The 19,457-nt window shown below is 43.1% G+C and overlaps 1 protein-coding gene across 5 annotated transcripts in view; it reads left to right on the forward strand.

The window, feature by feature from the left end:
• Positions 1-19,457, forward strand: part of col12a1b (collagen, type XII, alpha 1b) — a 73,129-nt gene that overhangs the window by 40,827 nt on the left and 12,845 nt on the right. For all 5 annotated transcript variants that reach the window (XM_080833210.1, XM_080833211.1, XM_080833212.1 and 2 more), the window contains 26 exons: positions 188-317; positions 520-659; positions 1,103-1,232; positions 1,378-1,517; positions 1,791-1,920; positions 2,154-2,293; positions 2,618-2,747; positions 2,925-3,064; positions 4,108-4,237; positions 5,254-5,396; positions 7,274-7,403; positions 7,827-7,969; positions 8,334-8,463; positions 9,159-9,278; positions 9,490-9,636; positions 9,733-9,849; positions 11,174-11,326; positions 11,430-11,504; positions 12,164-12,303; positions 12,416-12,539; positions 12,760-12,903; positions 13,108-13,272; positions 13,364-13,402; positions 13,903-14,041; positions 15,276-15,418; positions 15,857-15,966. In XM_080833210.1, coding sequence (XP_080689336.1) covers positions 188-317; positions 520-659; positions 1,103-1,232; positions 1,378-1,517; positions 1,791-1,920; positions 2,154-2,293; positions 2,618-2,747; positions 2,925-3,064; positions 4,108-4,237; positions 5,254-5,396; positions 7,274-7,403; positions 7,827-7,969; positions 8,334-8,463; positions 9,159-9,278; positions 9,490-9,636; positions 9,733-9,849; positions 11,174-11,326; positions 11,430-11,504; positions 12,164-12,303; positions 12,416-12,539; positions 12,760-12,903; positions 13,108-13,272; positions 13,364-13,402; positions 13,903-14,041; positions 15,276-15,418; positions 15,857-15,966 — 3,372 coding nt within the window. The remainder of the gene's footprint in view (positions 1-187; positions 318-519; positions 660-1,102; positions 1,233-1,377; positions 1,518-1,790; positions 1,921-2,153; positions 2,294-2,617; positions 2,748-2,924; positions 3,065-4,107; positions 4,238-5,253; positions 5,397-7,273; positions 7,404-7,826; positions 7,970-8,333; positions 8,464-9,158; positions 9,279-9,489; positions 9,637-9,732; positions 9,850-11,173; positions 11,327-11,429; positions 11,505-12,163; positions 12,304-12,415; positions 12,540-12,759; positions 12,904-13,107; positions 13,273-13,363; positions 13,403-13,902; positions 14,042-15,275; positions 15,419-15,856; positions 15,967-19,457) is intronic.

Raw genomic sequence — 19,457 nt, forward strand, 5'->3', positions numbered from 1 at the left:
TCCATACACCCGAATGCTCACTCTTAACCTCTTAACTTGGTCAGCCTTTCTCTCTCAGAAGAAATAAATGGTTGTAATGTCTTCCATCCTACTTGAGGTCACACATCAGGAAATGTTCCGCAGCTGCTGATAGGTAGCTGGGACTGCTTCATGTCTGTCAGTTACAACTCTTCCATCTCTTCAACAGGAACAAGTATCTGAGAGCACCACCACCCTGCTGCTGAAGAACCTGGAGCCAAACACGGAGTACACCGTCACCGTGTTGCCAGTGTACGCTGAAGGCGATGGTCCCCAGCTCGGTGAAAATGGAAAGACAAGTGAGTTGGTAGCCATGGTTACTTCAATTCAATTCAATTCAATTCAATTTTATTTGAATAGCGCCATAACAATACAATTGCCTCTAGGCGCTTAACAGAGCCCAGAGCCTAGACTTACTAGAGAGGTTACTTTTGTCTCAGCAGTGTCTAATGTCAGAGACATGGCCTTATGGGAAACCTTTCCTGTTTTTTTTTTTTTTAGAGCCTTTGGGGGTAGTCAAAAATCTGCAGGTGACAGATCCAACCATCACAACCCTGAACGTGCGCTGGGACGCGGCCGAAGGCAACGTGCGCGAGTACAAGGTGGTCTACGTGCCTGCTGGAGGTGGACAGGAGCTCACGGTGAGAGGGGACAGCTGTCAGCTGGGCGGGAGTTATGGGTGGTCTGACATGGCTGGTCATTCTTCAGACTGTTTTAAGCACTTTGTACTACACATGGAGTCACTTGTCACTGACCTTGTGTCCTTGTGTGCTCTTCCAAGGCCAAGCATGACTGGTCATTCAATAATTCACTGATATTAGCTTGCTGATATGTGACACTCTGTCTGTGTGTTTGTGTGAGTGTGAGTGTGGGTCAGGGTCCCTGAAAATATTTTCTTGCTTTTTGCGTTGTATTTTTTAATGTATGATTTTTACAATACATTTTACCAGGCAAAAAATGGTAATGACCAGCTAACGGAATCGCTGGTGTGAGTGTGTGTGTTTGTGTGTGTGTGTGTGAGAGAGAGAGAGAGACCAACTCATCTCTCAGTTCTAACCAAAGCTCTGTGTTTTGGTGAAAACAGGAGCAGGTTTCTGGAGGTGTGACCTCCACAGTCTTGAAGAAACTCGTGGCCGACACGCTCTACACGGTCACAGTCACACCGGTCTACCCTGAGATGGAAGGCCTCCCACAATCTGAGAGTGAAAAGACCAGTGAGTTCATCTAAGAAACCTACACAGTGCTTCACTTTCAGAATATGCCTGTGATTGGTGAAAAGCACAGATTGAAAAGGACAAGTGAGGTTAAACACTGAGTATAAAAGGACAGATGTGAAGTCTCTCGCTCTCTCCACCACAGAGCCACTGGGTGGGGTGAAAAACCTGAAGGTGGTGGACCCCACCATCAGCACTCTGACCGCTCGCTGGGAGCCTGCCGAGGGGAACGTGCGCCAGTACAAGGTCTTCTATGTCCCTGTTCCAGGAGCTGATGAGAAGATGGTGCGTCACTACATTTCCCCTATGCGCTAACTAGTACCGACCAGGGAGTGATGATTTGTTGAAAGTTGCAATCAAAAGTTACGAAATTGTTCTGTCAACCAAGCTATTGTGTTTCATTTTCCTTTTTTGTATGTGATATTTGGAAGAAATGTGTCTTCAGTATATCTTCAGTTACTCTTAGTTCTTTAAGCGGTACAGACAGCTCTAAAGCTCATTGCAAAAGACAGTCAGATTGACATGTAACTTCTATCATTGTGACTCTGTTGTAAACAGGATCAAGTCTCAGGTGGCACCACCAGCATCGTCTTGAGTGGCCTTGAGGCCTTCACTGTCTACAAGGTGTCCGTGGTTCCAGTTTACGACGAGGTGGAGGGCATACTGCAGTCTGAAAATGGAAAGACAAGTACGTTTTGATGCTAAGTGTGTCTGACATTCATCTGATCTAAACAGTCTTCAACCAAGATTATTCAGTTACCAGTTTTGCCAATTGTTCACCTTTCACTTCTCTGCTCGGGGGGGTAAGCCCTCCTTATGTCTCTGTCTATAGCTATACTTCAGTCCCCCTTTGATACCTTTCTCGTCTTACTCTGCATTATCAACACCTTTTCCCTGTGTTCCGTTCTCCTCTGTTTCTAGAGCCCCTTGGTGGTGTGAAGAACCTGAAGGTGACTGATCCCACTGTGAACTCCCTGAGGGTGAAGTGGGACGCAGCTGACGGTGATGTGCGTTCCTACAACGTCCTCTATGTCCCTGTTGCTGGAGGAACGGAGAGCGTGGTGAGTAGAACCCTAGAACCGAGCTTGTGAAAAACGCTGCATTTCTGAAAATAGACAGGTGCAATGGATTTCAGATTCTAGTGACTTAGCTGGCATTTACTGATAGTAAGTAAGTAAGTAAGACTTTATTTATATAGCACATTTCGTACAAGAGTTGCAATTCAAAGTGCTTTACATAAAATCAATAAAAGCAAGCAGCAGGAGCAATAGAATAATAGTCATCATAATAAGTTCGAAGGCGATGCTCCCCCAGATGATCTCCTGAGCCATGCTTGTAGTTTTATCCCATTCATCAATTCGGCCCTTCCTGCTGTTGCCCCACAGGCTCAGGTATCGGGAGTGTCCACTAATACAGTGCTGAGGAACCTGCAGCCAGACGTCGAATACAAGGTCACTGTGGTGCCTGTCTACGCGGATATGGAGGGAAAACGCCAGTCAGAAAATGGAAAGACAAGTGAGTCCATGTTGTTTAAGGAAGGAGTTGTCCTTTTGATCTGTCTCAACCTGCTACCAGCTATCACATTATGTTTTGGCATAACGCAGGTCTGAACCATGATCTCATATGTCAAACACACTTCTTCTGTCCTTTCATCTCTCCTCCCCCCTCGGCCTCCCCTTTCTCCTTTCTCAGAACCTTTGGGCGGGGTGAAGAACCTGCAGGTCACGGACCCCACCACCAGCTCCCTGAAGGTGCGCTGGGAGCCGGCCGAGGGCAACGTGAGGCAGTACAGACTCTTCTACGTCCCTGCATCTGGTGGAGCTGAGGACATGGTGAGTCGGCGCTGTGGGAGGACAATCAAATCAAATCAAATCAAACTTTATTTGTACGGTGCATTTCATACACGAAGGTAACACAGTGCGCCTCACAGTAGGAAGGAAAGAAAAAGGGGGGAAGGGGGGTTTATAAGACACAGATAGGAAATAAGTAAACGTTACATAAATGTTAAATAGATACATTTTACATGATACCAGGGCACCACACTTGATACCAGTGTGGTGGGATTTAGGGACAGAGAAACATACCAATACCATTGTTTAGAGGAGAGTTTGTTGACCTCAGTGACACCATGGTGACCTTTGTGACCCCATGGTGACCTTTAGTGACCCCATGAGCAGAGTGGCTGCAGGCTTTCATTCCAGCTGTGTGGGGACATGCCTGATGCAGCCAGTCAGTCCTCTAAATGGAGGGAATTAAGCGTGCTGTTACTTAGTTGAAAAGGGAAAGCTCAGCCACACTGGCCCTCTGTAGATAATAATAATAATAATAATAATAATAATACATTTTATTTAAAGCGCCTTTCATGACACCCAAGGTCACTTCACAAACAGGTTGTTAGAATTACAGTCATCACATAGAAATAAATAAAAATAAGAAAAATAAAAGTCAGTCAGTCCGTCCATAAGCTATCTTGAAGAAATTAGTTTTAAGTCTGCTTTTAAAGTCAGTAATTGAGTTACAGTGTCTGATGTGGTCAGATACGATTGCATTCCCCTGATGTCAAGTATGTGGAATCTGAGATAATCTACGCTATTTTTCAGAAAGTAAAAAAATAAGAATTTGGATTCTGCTTATTGAGTTATGAGGTGAACATTTGGAGCTGTATGTGAGGTCACACTGAAAATGTTGTTGGGTAACACTGAAAATCTCCATTTTAGACTCAATCAGTCCATCAGAGTTCAGAAATAATCTGTGTCTCCAAATACACCACATCATTTAAGAACTGTAATAGGATTGTGTAGGTGAATGTTTAGTCCTTAGACAGTGTTCAACAGTTGAACAGAGTTGTGAACATGCTGTATTCTTCTTTGAACAGGAGCAAGTGTCTGGAGGCACAACCAATACCATCCTGAGGAATCTTCTGTCTGACACAGTCTACACAGTTACTGTGGCTCCTGTCTATCCAGAGGGCGAGGGGCTTCGCATGTCTGAAACTGGAAAGACATGTAAGTTATTTATCATTATTATTTACATATTAGCAGCAGGCCTTTGTTCATGTGAATCTCCAAGTCTATTTTTCAATATCTAAGACCCAGTTACGATGTAAAGGACATATTGCACGTGCGAGTTGTAATTGAAAATAATGGTTCAAACAAAATGTGATTTTCTGCATAATGGCTCAATCTCGAGCTTGTTTGGTGGCTGTTCTTTGGGGCTCTGTGGTTTAGTCCTGCTCTCTGTGCGGGTCCCATTTCTGCTTGCCAGGCTAAGTCAGCAGAATCTACTCCAGGGAAGCTAATTGGAAAGCTCTGATTGCAGCAGAGCATGGCAGAGTTTCTGGCCTTATGGTGTCTAACGATTCCCTTCTCATCTGCAGTACTCTACTCAGTGGTTCACATAGGAGGATTCAGACTAAGTTGTAATGGCAAACTAACTCCATTGATTTATGACTATCAGATCTCTATATCATGTCACGCCTCACTAGATCTTCTTCTTTTCGTACATTTATCAATGTTGGTTACACAAGCTCATTAATACAAACTACAGCGTTGTTGTTTCCAGGACAATACATCAATGTAGATGTTATCTTAGATAAGCCAGTGATTTAAATATAGATGGACAAAAAGGTTTTGGTTATGCGTTAATGTGATCTTTAACTGACCGAGCTTTAACCATCCTGCAGTAAATCAGTGAATTCACTTTACTGACATCTGCTTCGGTTTTAGTTTCGCAGAAAGCAGGAACCCAAAGTTGTGTTCCCCTCTCTCTCCATGTTCTCAGCATGTGAACCATAAAAACCTTGTGGTGCCTGCCTAGGTCAGCATTCGTCTCCAAACATCATGGAATTTCCTCTCGCTTGAAATTGTGTTATGCCGTCGGAACTTGACGTTTATTTTCTATAGGTTTCCCCACAGTGAAAGATTTTCCGTAACTGAGATCCCTATTCCTCCCCTAAGAACTTTTGGCTGAGAAGATAGTCTCACTCTCACTTTCTCCTTCTCCTTCCCCCTCTCCTTTACAGTGCCACGCAACGCTCCCAAGAACCTGAAGGTCTATAACCCCACCCCGAACAGCCTAAACGTGCGATGGGAGCCCGCTTCAGGGCAGGTGCAGCAGTACCGTGTTGTCTACCAGCCTGTCGATGGATCCAGGCCATCTGAGTTTGTGAGTATCTGTAAAAAAATTCAGGCTATCCTAATTGCCACTAATCGTGCAATTGTAGAGGAGAGGAAGGAAAGGAAGCAGAGGGGTTGTTTTTAGGGATGCACCGAAACCGATACCACTATCGGGTATCGGTCCGATACTTCTTTAAAATACTCGTGCTTGTATTCGTTTTTGAATTGCCTTTATCTGGTTGTATTTGCATTTAGTCTAATGTGATGACATTGCCTCTTTAAAGGCTTTTTGTTAAAACCAGAAAGCTCTGTTTATTTTTGGCTTGGGATAGCCTTCTGTTAATTTTGTACTATAGACTTGACATAATCTGCAGATGATCAAATCAAATCTGCCTCTAAATTAATTGCACTTTCATGCAGACCAAGTATCGTTATCGGTATTCGGTATCGCCAAGTACACAAATTAAAATACTCATACCACTATCGGGTATCAGTCCGATACTTCGTTAAAATCGTTTTATCGTTTAAAATCGATACTTCGTTAAAATACTCGTGCTTGTATTCGTTTTTGATTTGCCGATACCAAGCACCGATACCACTCAACAGTATTCCTACTCGATTGTTTGTTATAGTAGTGAAAAAGTGGTATCCGCGCATCACTAGTTGTTTTGGTGGAATATTCACTTTCTCAGTGTCGAAAGAAAGCACCTCGGGTCTGAGTTTTCATGGACATGCACAAGCCTGGTCCTGGACAGACTTGTGGTTGAAATGGAGAGCTGGAGAAGGGCCAGCTACTATTCTTGCCTTTTGGAGAAAACAAGAAGACCAGTGTCTCATTCTTTTATAAAGAGTTAGCTTGGCTGCAGATGTAGCCCCCTTTTCTAAGACACTGAAACAATAGTTGTTTATTAGACTTGCCGACGTTCAATAACAATGAGGTTGATTTTCAGTTCTGCAGAAATCGTGTTTCTTCGGCCAGTTTTATGCATGAATGCGCATGTCTTGGATTGCATGATAAAAGATTGAACTAATTGCCATACAACTAGCCTTTTACTGTATCGCAAAAAGTTGGAAAATACACACAGGCACCATCTGTGAATGTCATCTATGAAAATGTGTTTGAAGTTTTGGTGTGCGAGATCGGACGGATAATGAGCCCGTTTTAATGATTAGATTTCTCTTTAGTGCAGCTGTAGGCCTAGATAAAAAGAGGGGAGAAAAAAAAGAAAAAAGAAAGGACTTTCATGGCAGGGGACCTCTTTTCCTCTCTTCTCTTTTCCAAAGTGGTTGCCAGCCCAGCCATCTATTTGTAGCACATCTATGAGCGACTGGATGTCTCCGGTTGGTTCACACATGTGAGCGGTCTGATATTCACACCAGCAGGTCCGTCAGCACTTGTCCCTTTGCTCTCCCGCATGCAGACTGAGATTAGCCTGAGCCGGGGAAAGCCAAAGACTATTAGATCACCTGCATCAGTCTTGGGCTTTTTTGGGACAGCCCGTATTGCATGCAGTACCCCAGTGGCAGGATCCATGTTGACACACAGAGAATAGGACCCACCATGCTCATAAAACTCAACAGAGGCGTGTTGGATCCAGTCCTTTGCTCTTTTCAACCCTCCCCTCCCCTCCCCAACATAATCCGGAGTTGACGGCCGTTTGCAAACTTCCAAAGAAGTTCCTCTCACAAAATGAAACTGTTTATTTAGCATTTAACCTCTGCAGGCTTTGTTTGCATGACATGTCTATTTGAAAATGTTATCTCATTCAGATCACGTAAACAGGGGATTAACAGTGAGATCATTATGTATATTAGCAGTGCCAGATTAGTAATGGCTGCCGGGGCTAAATGTTAGCAGCAGCAGAGAAGCTGTTTTTGTCTGACCTCTTAAGATGATAGCTACATTTGTAATCCTTATCCACTCAGGCCCTGGTCCCCGGAAGCACCCACAATGCCTTCTTGGATCAACTCATCCCCGACACCATGTACTCCGTGACAGTGGTGCCTATTTACGCTGATGGAGATGGACCGTCTGCCCAGGATAATGGCAAAACATGTGGGTTCACTTGTCATTAATGTATAAATGAGTTAGAAGCTGTTGCTGCAATGTATACAGCCAGTAGAAGAACCTTTTTCCGGCCTCACGTGCACATCAGGACCAACGCACTTTCCTAATTAGTCTTGGCTGGTCTTCATAAACCATGTTAAAACAAAACTGATGAGCTGCGCACAGGAACTGTCTTAATGATACCCCAAGAAGTTTACATGTAGCCATGAATCAAGTGATGTCAAAACATCTCCATATACGTAGATATCTGGACCTCGGTAGTTTAGTGGCTTTTTATTGTTAGATATCTTATAGACCTGCTATACACGTGTAATAGACATATCTTGATTGGCTTGTTGAATGTGTTGTAGATCTGTTGTGGTTATGTACTGAATATCATGTCCATATGTTTAAAATGTGACATTTTTCCAGTGCCTCGTGCTGGTCCCAGGAATCTGCGTGTGTTTGAGGCAACCACCAGCACTCTGAGCATCGGCTGGGATCACGCTGAGGGCCCGGTCCAGCAGTATAAGATCTCCTACGCGCCTCTCACAGGAGACCCCATTACTGAGTTTGTGAGTATCATTTCAGCTAAAACAACATACAGAGGAGGATTCATTAATTTCACCGTCTGAAGTCATTATAAAGAAATTACTCATATTAATTTGGAATTTGCGTATATTATTCCTGGGAAAGCTGACTAATAACCGTAGATGGATATCAGAGGTAGAGCAGTTGCTCTGGGCTCATCCAATGACTGAAATAAAAAAAGTAATTTGTGCAAATGTTCCTAGCTGTAGTGAGACAGGGATCATTCCTCTTTCTTGATTGCGCTCCTCATAAAAAAAAAAACAGCAGCTTATGGCAATATGTCTTTGTCATGTCATGGATGCTTGGCTACAAGTAACCAAAGCAAAACCTGTCCTTTGTTTCCCACAGACTGTTGTTCCTGGCAACAGAAACAATGCCATCCTGCAGAACCTTCTCCCTGACACCCCCTACAACATCACTGTCGAGGCCGTTTACGCAGATGGAGCTGGGGGTTCTCTTGTTGGAAATGGACGCACAGGTGCTGGAGAGCTTGGCTAACCTTTGAATCATACAACTGATGTTGTAAACCTCAACCTCATGTTCTTGAGGGTAGCTTTAGAGGATTGGCTCTGCAGAATGATGATCTCTTAATATATAGAAAAAAGAACGTTGGTACATTTAGTCTGCTAAGTGACTAAATCTAAAGGATTTTTTTTTTTTTTCAAAGGTGGCACAAGGAACCCACAGTAGTTGAGCTGGTATGCCTCAGTTACTGGCCTACATTACTCCGAGTTACACAAACAATAGAAACCTTATATCTTGGCTCCGAGCGAGACAGTCCTGTGCCAGAGAGCCTGCATGAGGCACTGAGCGCGAGAGACTCCTGTGCCAGGGAGCCTGCATGAGGCACTGAGGGCAAGAGAAGGGGGATTTGGGCACGGGTGGCGGAAAACATAACACTGCTGCTGCCCACCTCCCAGCTACCTCAGCAGGACCAGGATAAAATAAAACCCCTAATCTAAACAGTCATATTACTCATCATAATAGTCTTTTACGCTCACAGGAGGAGAAGCAGCCATACTTAGGCCAACGGTGAGGCAGTCTTACCCAGAACTGTTTTGGTGAGGAGCTCAAGTTCAGGCAGGGTGCGCTCCTGTGTGTATTTCTGTGCTAACCAGCATTACTAATTCAATGTTGTTGACTGCTTGTTGCCTGCTCTTGTCCCATCTGCAGTTGGTCTCCTGGATCCTCGCAACCTCCGTGTCTCGGATGAGTGGTATACCCGATTCCGCGTGGCATGGGACCCTGTGGCAGCACCCGTGCTGGGGTACAAACTAGTCTACCAGCCAACCGGTGAGCTTTCACACAAGAATGTTCTGTGAAATAGGTCAGGCTCTCCTATGTGTGAAGTTTCGGCACTGTTGTCTTTTTTGTTTCTGTCAGTGTGTAATGAATCCCATTATTTAGATTTGTTATTTGCTGCTGAAAAGTGAGTTACAGAGGAAATAGAATGCTGTGTGTTGAGTGCAAAGTTAATGAAATTGATGTTCTTTGGCCTATTTAGAAAAGGATGATTCACTGGAGGTGTTTGTTGGTGATGTCACCTCATATACCATACGCAACCTGCTCCCTGGCACGACCTATGATGTCAAAGTCTATGCTCAGTATGACGCTGGCACGAGCGGCGCACTCATTGGACAAGGAACCACATGTAAGTCCAGCTAGAGCCTTCAGCATGGTGCCCTTGGGCTCAGGAAAACAAAAGGCTGAAAGATGTATTTTTACCATTTTCCCTCTGTTTTTGCAGTGTATTTGAATGTCACCAATCTTGAGACCTACAACGTTGGTTATGACAAATTCTGCATCAAATGGACACCACACCGAGCTGCCACTTCCTACAGGATAAAGTTGAACCCTCTTGACCGTAAGTCTGAAAGACATGTCTTTGGAACAACAGTCCAACAGTCAAAAACTCTGTCAAGTTGCCAGTTTATCAAATGTCCCAACACAAAACGGTTACATGCGAGAGTTTCCTGAAATGTGTTCAGTGTCGTTTCAAACTGCAAACCACTATTCAGCCACATCTCAGTCCATTGGAATGCCGTTGTATTGACCGCTTTGTCCGTGTCTAAGCTTTAAAGCTTTGTTTGTCTTAAGTTAAGTTTGTGTATATACCTCGGAGACGGATATGTAACATTTTGAATACATCCTGCCACCAAGCTCTTAATTAACCGAGGGGATTAGAACTTTGTAATTAGCGTCTGGCTTTGAACCCATCTGTTTCATATTTACACATAAATGTGTGTTGAAACTCTTAAAAACAGGAAGCACTGTCTGTCTTTGAGTGCAGGGAACGTGGCAGTGATTACACTCCGGGCAGTGATAGTTTACCAAATTAAGAGCTTTTTGACTATTTTAGTGAGCATGCAGATGCAACTTAACAATGTTTTCAGGAGGGAGAACATGTGTATGCTTAGCATGCTAACAGGTTAGTTAGGACACAGTTGGTGGTGAAAGTCAGCTTAATGACTCAGGTTGGTGGTGAGGTCAGATTTGTTGCATATTTAAATATGCTAGGGGCAAGGAGTTAAAGAGTTAGTTTAAGTGTTGATGGGCAGGGAGTTAAAGAGTTAGTTGTGTTGAAAAGTGAAGGCATAGACTTACGGCTTTGTGTCTCTCAGATCCAATCTGTTGCTAAAGCCTATAGCTGACCACCTGACAGTGGTACTGTCTTATGACCTGCACACATTTCCTCAATTCCCGACACTACCACATTTGAGAAGATAGAAACCTGGTCTTTTTAGTCAGATTCCGGTCTGCTAGGTTTATTATTAAAAACATCAGAGTTAGCCATCATCAGTTATAAACATCTGGATTACATATACCAGGATGGAAACAGCTCATACATGCTTTCAAGTATAAGTGTTTGGGTTGATAATCTGGTATAGTTATGGGTTTATATGGTTACCAAGGCCTTTGTTTGTGGCTAACGCTTGGGTTATTTCAATAATTTGGTATAACAGTGGAGATTTGAATATGCTAGTGTGCTATGACACAAGCACAATGTACCACCAGAGCCTTTTAATTAGCTTGCAAAAGTTGAACATTTATTTTGGCCGTCTTTTTTTATACCTGTCATACAAGGATATGTCCTAATAACTTGAAATATAGATTAAATGGTGAGAAGTCTACTTAATGCACTGTCAAAGCAAGCACAAATTGAACATGCACTGTGTTGTTTTTTTCAGCCGCAGCCAAGGGCCAACAGGAAATTACCATCACTGCAGCTCAGAGTCAGTACTGCTTCGAAGGCCTTTCTCCAGAGTCCCTGTACAGTGCTTCTGTGTTTGTCCAAACCCCCAACCTGGAGGGCCCTGGAGTCAGTGTGAAAGAGCGCACATGTGAGTGGGTCAGATCCTGTCACTGTATGCTGGAATGTTCTGGTGAGCCAGAACCTGCATATATTAATTTGTTTGTTTGTTTGTTTGTTTGGTTGTCTTACAGTGGTCAAACCAACACCTGTCCCAACATTGCCACCTACCCCTCCCCCTCCTCCCACTATTCCACCTGGCTGGGCAGGTAAGTTCAGGCATATCTAATTTTGTGTGTCACTATTCAGGAAAACTGTTTAACCTTTAGTCTGGCAGTGGTTGAGGGCAGAAGAGTGAGTAGAGAAAGATAGATTATGAGAAAATGATCTTGTATTAATACCACCAGAAAGGGGTTACATTGGCATTAGCATCTTCACATTTAATTAGATACTTGTCTCAGTTCAAGATTTTGTTTGAGCAAAACTCAAACAGACCATTCTAATGAGTCAAGATAAAAAATGCTACATATGGTCATGTTCGAAAAAGAAAGTGTTGAGGGGATATCAGAGGGATCAGTTGGTATGCCGCTCACATGAGGGAGACATTATCATGCATATTCGCCAGCTCAAGTGATCCAGAAGGGAAGAAAAGAAGCCATTAAAAGCAGTTTATTTTCAGACCTTCTGGTCACCAAATGTGACTTGTTTTTGGATAGAAAATGTGATGAATTAAACCAGTAATTTGGTGTGCATAGGTTCAGCATGTCCGTTCAGTATCATTGGGTTTGTTTGTGAGATTCCAACGACCTTTTGGTTGTTTGTCAAGTAGCTGACTAATTCAAATCAAACGTTGTGTTGTTCCTCACGCTGGCTCTAAGGAGAAAGCCATGCCAGAGTTGGCCTCAGTTCTTTTTTTTTTCTGCCACAGTTTGCAAAGGTGCCAAAGCTGATGTGGTCTTCCTCATTGATGGCTCATGGAGTATCGGAGAGGAGAGCTTTGTGAAGATGGTGAAGTTCATCTTTAGCATGATTGGAGCTTTTGATGTCATCGGCCCATCAGGAATGCAGGTGTGTGACTCAGTAAAATTATAAAGCTGCTGCCATGTTAAAAGACAGTTCAGTTTTGTGTGACTGAGAAGACTGATTCTCTAAACACCTTCCCCTATTTCCACGGCAACAGGTGTCAGTTGTGCAGTACAGTGATGAGGCCCAGAACGAGTTCAGGCTAAACTCTTACAGCGACAAGGGTTCTGCTTTGGCTGCACTAGGGCTCATTAAATACAAGGGAGGAAACACTAAAACAGGTAACGTTCGCTGTCATCCAAACATTCCCTCATCCAAGATATTTTCCAGTCATACCTCCCTGTGGATAAAAGCCTAAAACATTTCCCCGTCTTTTCTAGCCCTGAAATGCTTAGATGACATGACCTCATTACACACAGATGACTTGAGCTGAGCTTTCTGGATGAAACCTCTGAAATGACCACTCAACCAGAGGAATTTGTGTGTTTGCTTGTTTCGCAGGAGTTGCTCTGAAACATGTGCATGACAAAGTCTTCACTTCAGACAGTGGAATGAGAAGAAATGTTCCTAAAGTGGTAGTAGCAGTCACAGATGGGCGCTCTCAGGATGAAGTAACTAAGAATGCGGCCAAACTACAGCATGCTGGTAAGATAAACACGGACAAAGTGTTGTGTTTACTGGGATTAGTTGTCTAATAGTTTTTTTGGGACATGCCTTTTTAGTAAAATGATAGCTTAAGTGAAAATTTGGTATGAGAGCCAATTGACATTTTTTCATCTAGATTTTGGTGTTTACATGTCAAGAGTGACCAAATGCTCTGTGTCATAATATTGTCATTTCTTCCATCAGGGTACAGTGTGTTTGTTATTGGGGTGGCAGACGTGGACTTTGTGGAACTTCAGAATATTGCTAGCAAGCCAAGTGAACGGCATGTCTTCGTTGTGGATGACTTTGATGCTTTTGCAACAATCCAGGACAATCTTGTGACCTTCATCTGTGAAACAGCCACATCCTGTAAGAGTTTATCTCCTGTGTAATGATAAATCTTGTCAAGGTCCACTGTCAAAATGAATATACTGACATCTTTTTCATGATCTTCTTACAGCTTGTCCTTTGATCTACCTGAATGGCTTCACATCACCAGGTGCAGTCCCTTAATCATCTTCCCTGTCCGCAAAAATTAAAAATGACACATAGAAATGAGTGCCCGCCCCCATGCTCTCCCATAAGGGAAAAAAAAAATCCTATCTCCTTTCTTAGACAGCAATGAGAATAAAAGTGAGATTTAGGCTTTAATCTCAGTTACTTAGATTTCTATAAGGACCAAATTTCTCCTATGGTGTTAAAGGAGAGATCTGAACCTGACCACAAATCATGCTCAGTTTTTAAACTAAATGTTAAGACATCATACTATTACCTCCTCTGTCAACTTTGGGGTTATCAGGTAAGGCACAATGTTTCACAATAAAGTGCATTTAGTTAGCGTATGACAAGAAGACTGTTGTAGAGAGGTGTAGCTAGGAGATAATAATGTCAAGTGTGGTAGATTTTTACAATAAAGCCTCTTCTCATTTCTGTCTCAAACTGTTTCTCCTAAGGAGGTTTAGGGCTTGAGAGATATTTTTTCTTCTTCTTAATTTTCAGGCTTCAGAATGCTTGAGGCGTTTAACCTTACTGATAAGATGTATGGTTCCGTCAATGGAGTCTCCATGGAACCGGGCTCCTTCAACAGTTACACCGCCTACAGACTCCACAAGAATGCTTACCTGACTCAGCCATCTTCGTAAGTTCTGGGCTTCCATAATTCAGTACAGGGGATCTGTTTCCCCCTGCTTATAGGTAGCTGTAACCTCTGCATAGATGGAGAAGAACCATTTGACATATAGAGACTTCTGCACTGAAATTAGCCGCACTGATTTTAGCTGAAATTAGCTGACCCAAGTTGTAATTTTCAGGTTAGATTTCAAAGAATATACGTATATCTTGTACATATCTTGTACAGATATGTGAGAGAGGAAACCATTCAGTCTTTTCCTTTTTTTGCTTCAGAGACTGGTGGCATTTAGTGAAGTGTTATACCGGTTTCAAAATCAGTAAAATGTCTGGTTCAACATAAACTAGCGAGCGTTTGTCAAGGCTTTGCAGAATGTAGATCACACTGCTGTCCTAGGTGAACTGCAGGAGGTTTTATGTAATCCGAGAGTGAGCTAATCCCATTTCACTGCAGTCATGAAAATTCTTTGAGGCAATTTTGTTATGATTGATATGTGCCTCAACAGTGCTCAGTGGAGCAATTACCTTCTTACTGGTGCTTAATGATTAATGACGCCCGCTACGCTTTGCATGAGGCTTTCATTGACCGATTACCCTTGGACCACAACAATGGGGTAAACAGCAGGAAATGTCTTTCTTGGAAACTATTACGTCTGGCAGCAGACTTGAATTGTATACAGTGTGTGCATGTATGTGAATGGCTGGAGCATGATCTCATGCGATGAGCTAGGATTGATCACTGACATTCCCAGGAAAGGCTGAGTCTTATTTTGGCCGTCTGGTGTTTTCTGACATGATCCTTCTTGCCCAGACAGACAGTGAGAGCATCTCTGCCATCTAAACTAGGTCAATGGATTTACAACACTCGGATAACTTAAGAGTGGCTGGCTAAGCTAACAGGTCATGACATTTGTAAAAGTATATAGGTAGCCTTGGGGCACAGTTCTACTTCAGTTCTGCTTGCCTTTGCAAATTAGGATTTCTTAAGAACCGTGTGGTTCAAAGTCTTCCTCGGTCTCTATTCTGTAGTTAGAGAGGCATTTTATAAGGTAGGCCGGCATTTCAAATACCTTTAGAAATCATTACTTTAAATTGTACTCAAGGTTGGGCTGGACTTGGAGGTGAATACTCAGACACAGGAAGCTAATGTTTATAAGTTACACACCATACTTAGCAGTACTTATACATGACCAAAAAAATGTGTTATAACTTGACCTGGTATTTGTACTGACATCCCTTCACAGAGACATCCATCCTGATGGCCTTCCGGTAGGGTACACAATCATCCTCATGTTCCGACTCCTACCGGACTCCCCTAAAGAGGCTTTCGACATCTGGCAGGTGTCGGACAAGAACCACAAGCCTGAAACTGGAGTCACAATTGACCGTAAGTCTGCCATCACATACTCCCCATTTTCTGGGAATGGCAAGATAGTAGAAGAATAGAGTGAAAGTGCGCAGCTGGGGCTTTATGAGTCTGTTCTCTTCTCTGGTTGGGAGCCCTCTTCAGAAAGAGCTGTTCAAGGGGTCCAGGCCCTCGGGGCAAGCTCTGGTGTTTCGTGGCAGTTAAACGTGGGCAGGCATATTCTCTGTCCTAGACTCAGCCAGGTCCTATTTGCAAACTTTGGACGGGGTAGTGTTTCACACATCTTTGCTTGCCATACTGACAATTGTTTGCTGGTGAAATGCTTGCTGTTAGTTCTGTTTCCAGTTTCAGAGAGCCTTTTTTTTTTGTGATACTGTGTCCAATCATTTATTTGGAGTGCTGTCTGAAAAACAAAACAAAATAAACAGTTTACCCCTTTTTCTCTCTCTGTCCATCTAGCTTCCAGCCAAACAATATCGTTTTATAACAAGGATACCCGTGGGGAGATCCAAAGAGCCACATTTGATAATGATCAAGTGAAGAGAATGTTCCATGGAAGCTTCCATAAGGTAAAACAGCTCATTCACATAGGGGATGCAATTCACATGTTCCTCATGCACATACGTAGGGTGTGCAGTAATTGGACGGACTGTATAAAGCCTTGGGCCTAGCAAACAGAGGGTGGTTTGCATCAATCATATTCCTGTCTCAAGGACATGGTGATATGGAGAATATTGGAGAATATTTGACATACCAGATGTTGTGTTGTTACAGGAGAGATTTTTGCCCCAAATGCCGTTATGAGCATGAATAGCAGTTTTTTTTATGTCATAGGTGATTTATAGAGACTATTTATTTCTTGAAGTTTTGTAAAAAATGTATTTGTAAGTGTATTGTAGGCAACTGATTGATATCCCATTAAGATTCATTATAGAGTTGTGAATCTCTATTTCATCAGAGACAAGTCATGGACAGGAGTTGGAAGAGGAATTGTAATAGTAGTTGTAGAATAGCTTCACTTGGAACTGAGTTGATCTGGATCGGGATGTGATATATGACTGGCACTTCTATACCAAACAAACACACAGTTACAGATACACACATACACCCACCAACCCCAAACATGTAAACAATCCAGGAATCATATTGTAAAGGCCAACATTCTTGTGATTGTGAACAGCAATCCACTACTGACAGCTGTCTGCAGGAACATGGAGTATCATCCAAATCGAGTGATTTAGAGAAAGCAAAACCGTCATTCAAAGCTTGATTGAAAGCTAACCTTTTGGGGGTCTGCAGCTATTTTTTGTACATGACGAATTTAACGGCCCACATCCTATGCAGATCCGGCCCAGTTCTGCTCAAGGAAAGGGCTACACTCCAGAGTCTATGCTCACTGGGAATGTTTAGCAACCAAATGAGGCTTTCATAAATCAATGCCAAAAAGAGCATTATGGACGCCATACTGTGAATCTTTATGAGGTGTGCTAAAGGGCCCCATCATTTAATCAAGGTGAAGATGGAAGTGAAAAGCAGTAAAAAAAAAAACAATAGGAGACAGAACAAGGCTATGGGACACAATCATTTACATGAGGCTATGTGTAGGACTTTTATCGCACTCTTTCACAAGAATCCATAAGTCCTTTTAGGGAAGGCCATTAAAAAAGAGCGGCAGTTGCTGCTGGCGCGGAAGGCTGGAAAATGTTGGGTCACTGCTTTAGCTATTAAACAATTACATCAGAGAAGCAGAGGAATGCCAGACAGGGGGAGGGTAAGTCCTTTTTCTCTCCCTTTCTCACTTCCCCCAGTCACTCACCTCTCTCTCTCTCCATCTTTATGTCTCTCTCTCTCTTTCTCCTAGCTCTGTCAATGTGAGTCACCCCCTGGCTTTAAGCCTGGCCTGCGTCCGCTGCTTGTGGTAGTTGCCCACAGGGGGAATACTTGCGGTTAGCTCAAGGGGTGCGGTAGATCATTCTCTGTGGTTTACCTCCCAGCGTTTATGCAGACACTGTATCTCTCTAGCTCGGCTCCCGGCTCGGAGCAGGCTTCTCACAGCCAGGTTTACCCTGACAGCCCCCCCCAAACTCCTCCAGGCCAAGCACCACCACTTAGCCATGTCACCTCCAGAGCAGGACCTCAGTGCTTCACAGGATGCAAGTAGTGTTAACAACGCTCTCTAGTGAAAGCACAGTTGCGCTGAAGCATTCTAGTCCAGTCAAGACCGAGCTAGAATGGAGGGACACAGTAGCACGAGCCTTTTCAAATGTCATTTTTTTGTTAGAACAAACTGTTGAAAAAAGCCTTGGACTTTTTGAGCTTTTTATAGAAGGTAGAAGTTTTCTTTACCACTGGAAAAAATAATGCCCTCATGTAAATGTGTCTTTGAGGAGGTAAATGTCTGTTAGTGCTAGTGTTGGCAGCATCCGATTATTATTATTCGCTGGATTTTATGGAAACCACTCACTCCTGCCAGTTTGGGCTGAATAAACAAACATGATTTAGACTGTCTAGCATGAATGCTAATGCTCACTCCCTAATTTGATGGATGTGTTCAAGGTTTCTTTTTTTTCACTCTCCCTCAGTCTTTTTTGGCACGCTGTGTTTAAGAGTGTGTGGTGTGTGGTTGGTGTGCATTTGATGGACTGGGGTTGCTCTGGGGAAAGAGCAGAAGCGTCTTGATTTAGCGAGTACGTGCGCTCCAGTCGGAAAAAAGCTCCCGGGGCTTTTCACTCATCTTAGTCGTGAAGAGACAGTGCAGACACTCATCCCCCTTTGTGCAGACATGGTGGAAATGTTTCAAATAACTTAGACTCTCTTGTGGCTTTTTGACGCTGAAATAACAATCAAAAAAGGGTCCTGTCATTCTCTGAGAGGTCTGTCTGATCCTAACATGCGCTGGTGACTTTTCTTAGATGTCCTCTGCAGAGGGAAGCTGCTATTAAAGGCTCATCAATTCCCAGCCTGTAGGGGTTTAGTGGGGAGACTGGGTTTGATTTGACAGTGCATCAAGAGAATAAGAAAGTTCAATTCCAACACTGTCTTCACTGTAGTCACCACTTTGGTATTTGTCCATTCAATCCCCATGTTTCTTAAAGGTGCAATAAGGATCAATAGCTATTCGCTAAAGGTATGCTAGCAGCTAAAACTAACGAAATCTCTTGAAATGTGCTGACTTTGACATTATGACAAACTAGTTACTCAACGACTGTCCTTACACAGTCAAACATCAAGCAAGTGCAACACAAGACTAAGCAAGACGGCAAATAAGCGACTTACTAGATCGGCAGAAGGTAAACAAGTCAGGTTGGCGGGCTGCGGCAGGCGAAACTACAGAACGCAGTTATATGCCTATCGATCCTGCTATGCCAATGGCACCGACGCGATTCTCCATATTAAATGTCATTGTAGCGCCCCAATTTTTTTTAAGCTGTTATTTTAAGGTTAAACTGCTTATCCTAACCCTAATCCTGAAGCATAATTGTTGCATAATGCACCTTTAATGTCAGCAAAAGCATTTGTGTCTTTTGACACAGACATGGCGAAGTATTAATGAAACTTAAAATTAAGTAGATAGTGGGTGTGTGTGTTCATTAATTGTTAAGGTATGCTTTAAGATCCACTTATAGTCAGATCTATGGAAAATCTTAACCAATTACATTGTATAACACACATAATAGGAGATAGATGAGCAAATACATTAAATCATTCTTGGTTATTCATTATTAAGACTTTGGTCTGCCTGAACATGTGTTTTCTGGCTAAGCAAGATATAGGCTAGACTGTGGAAGGGCCACATGTGCCTGCCAAGAACAATACAAGAATGAAACTTGACAGGTTTGCATGGAAGAATGTTGACAGGAAGAGAGAGCTGGGAACACCCATGGGGATGGAGAGTTCTAGAACATACAGGTGGTACTCACTGACGGTAAAAAGCATGGCAGCACACTCTGAGTGGACGTAAGGAGTCTGATGCAGTGAGGACAGTGGCAGAGGTTTGGCATGGGGCTTGAAGTCTGTCCTGCTGGCTGGAGGTCAGGGAAAACCCTTAACATCTGCGAGC

Source organism: Sprattus sprattus, assembly GCF_963457725.1.
Source record: "Sprattus sprattus genome assembly, chromosome: 2".
NCBI lineage: Eukaryota > Metazoa > Chordata > Actinopteri > Clupeiformes > Clupeidae > Sprattus > Sprattus sprattus.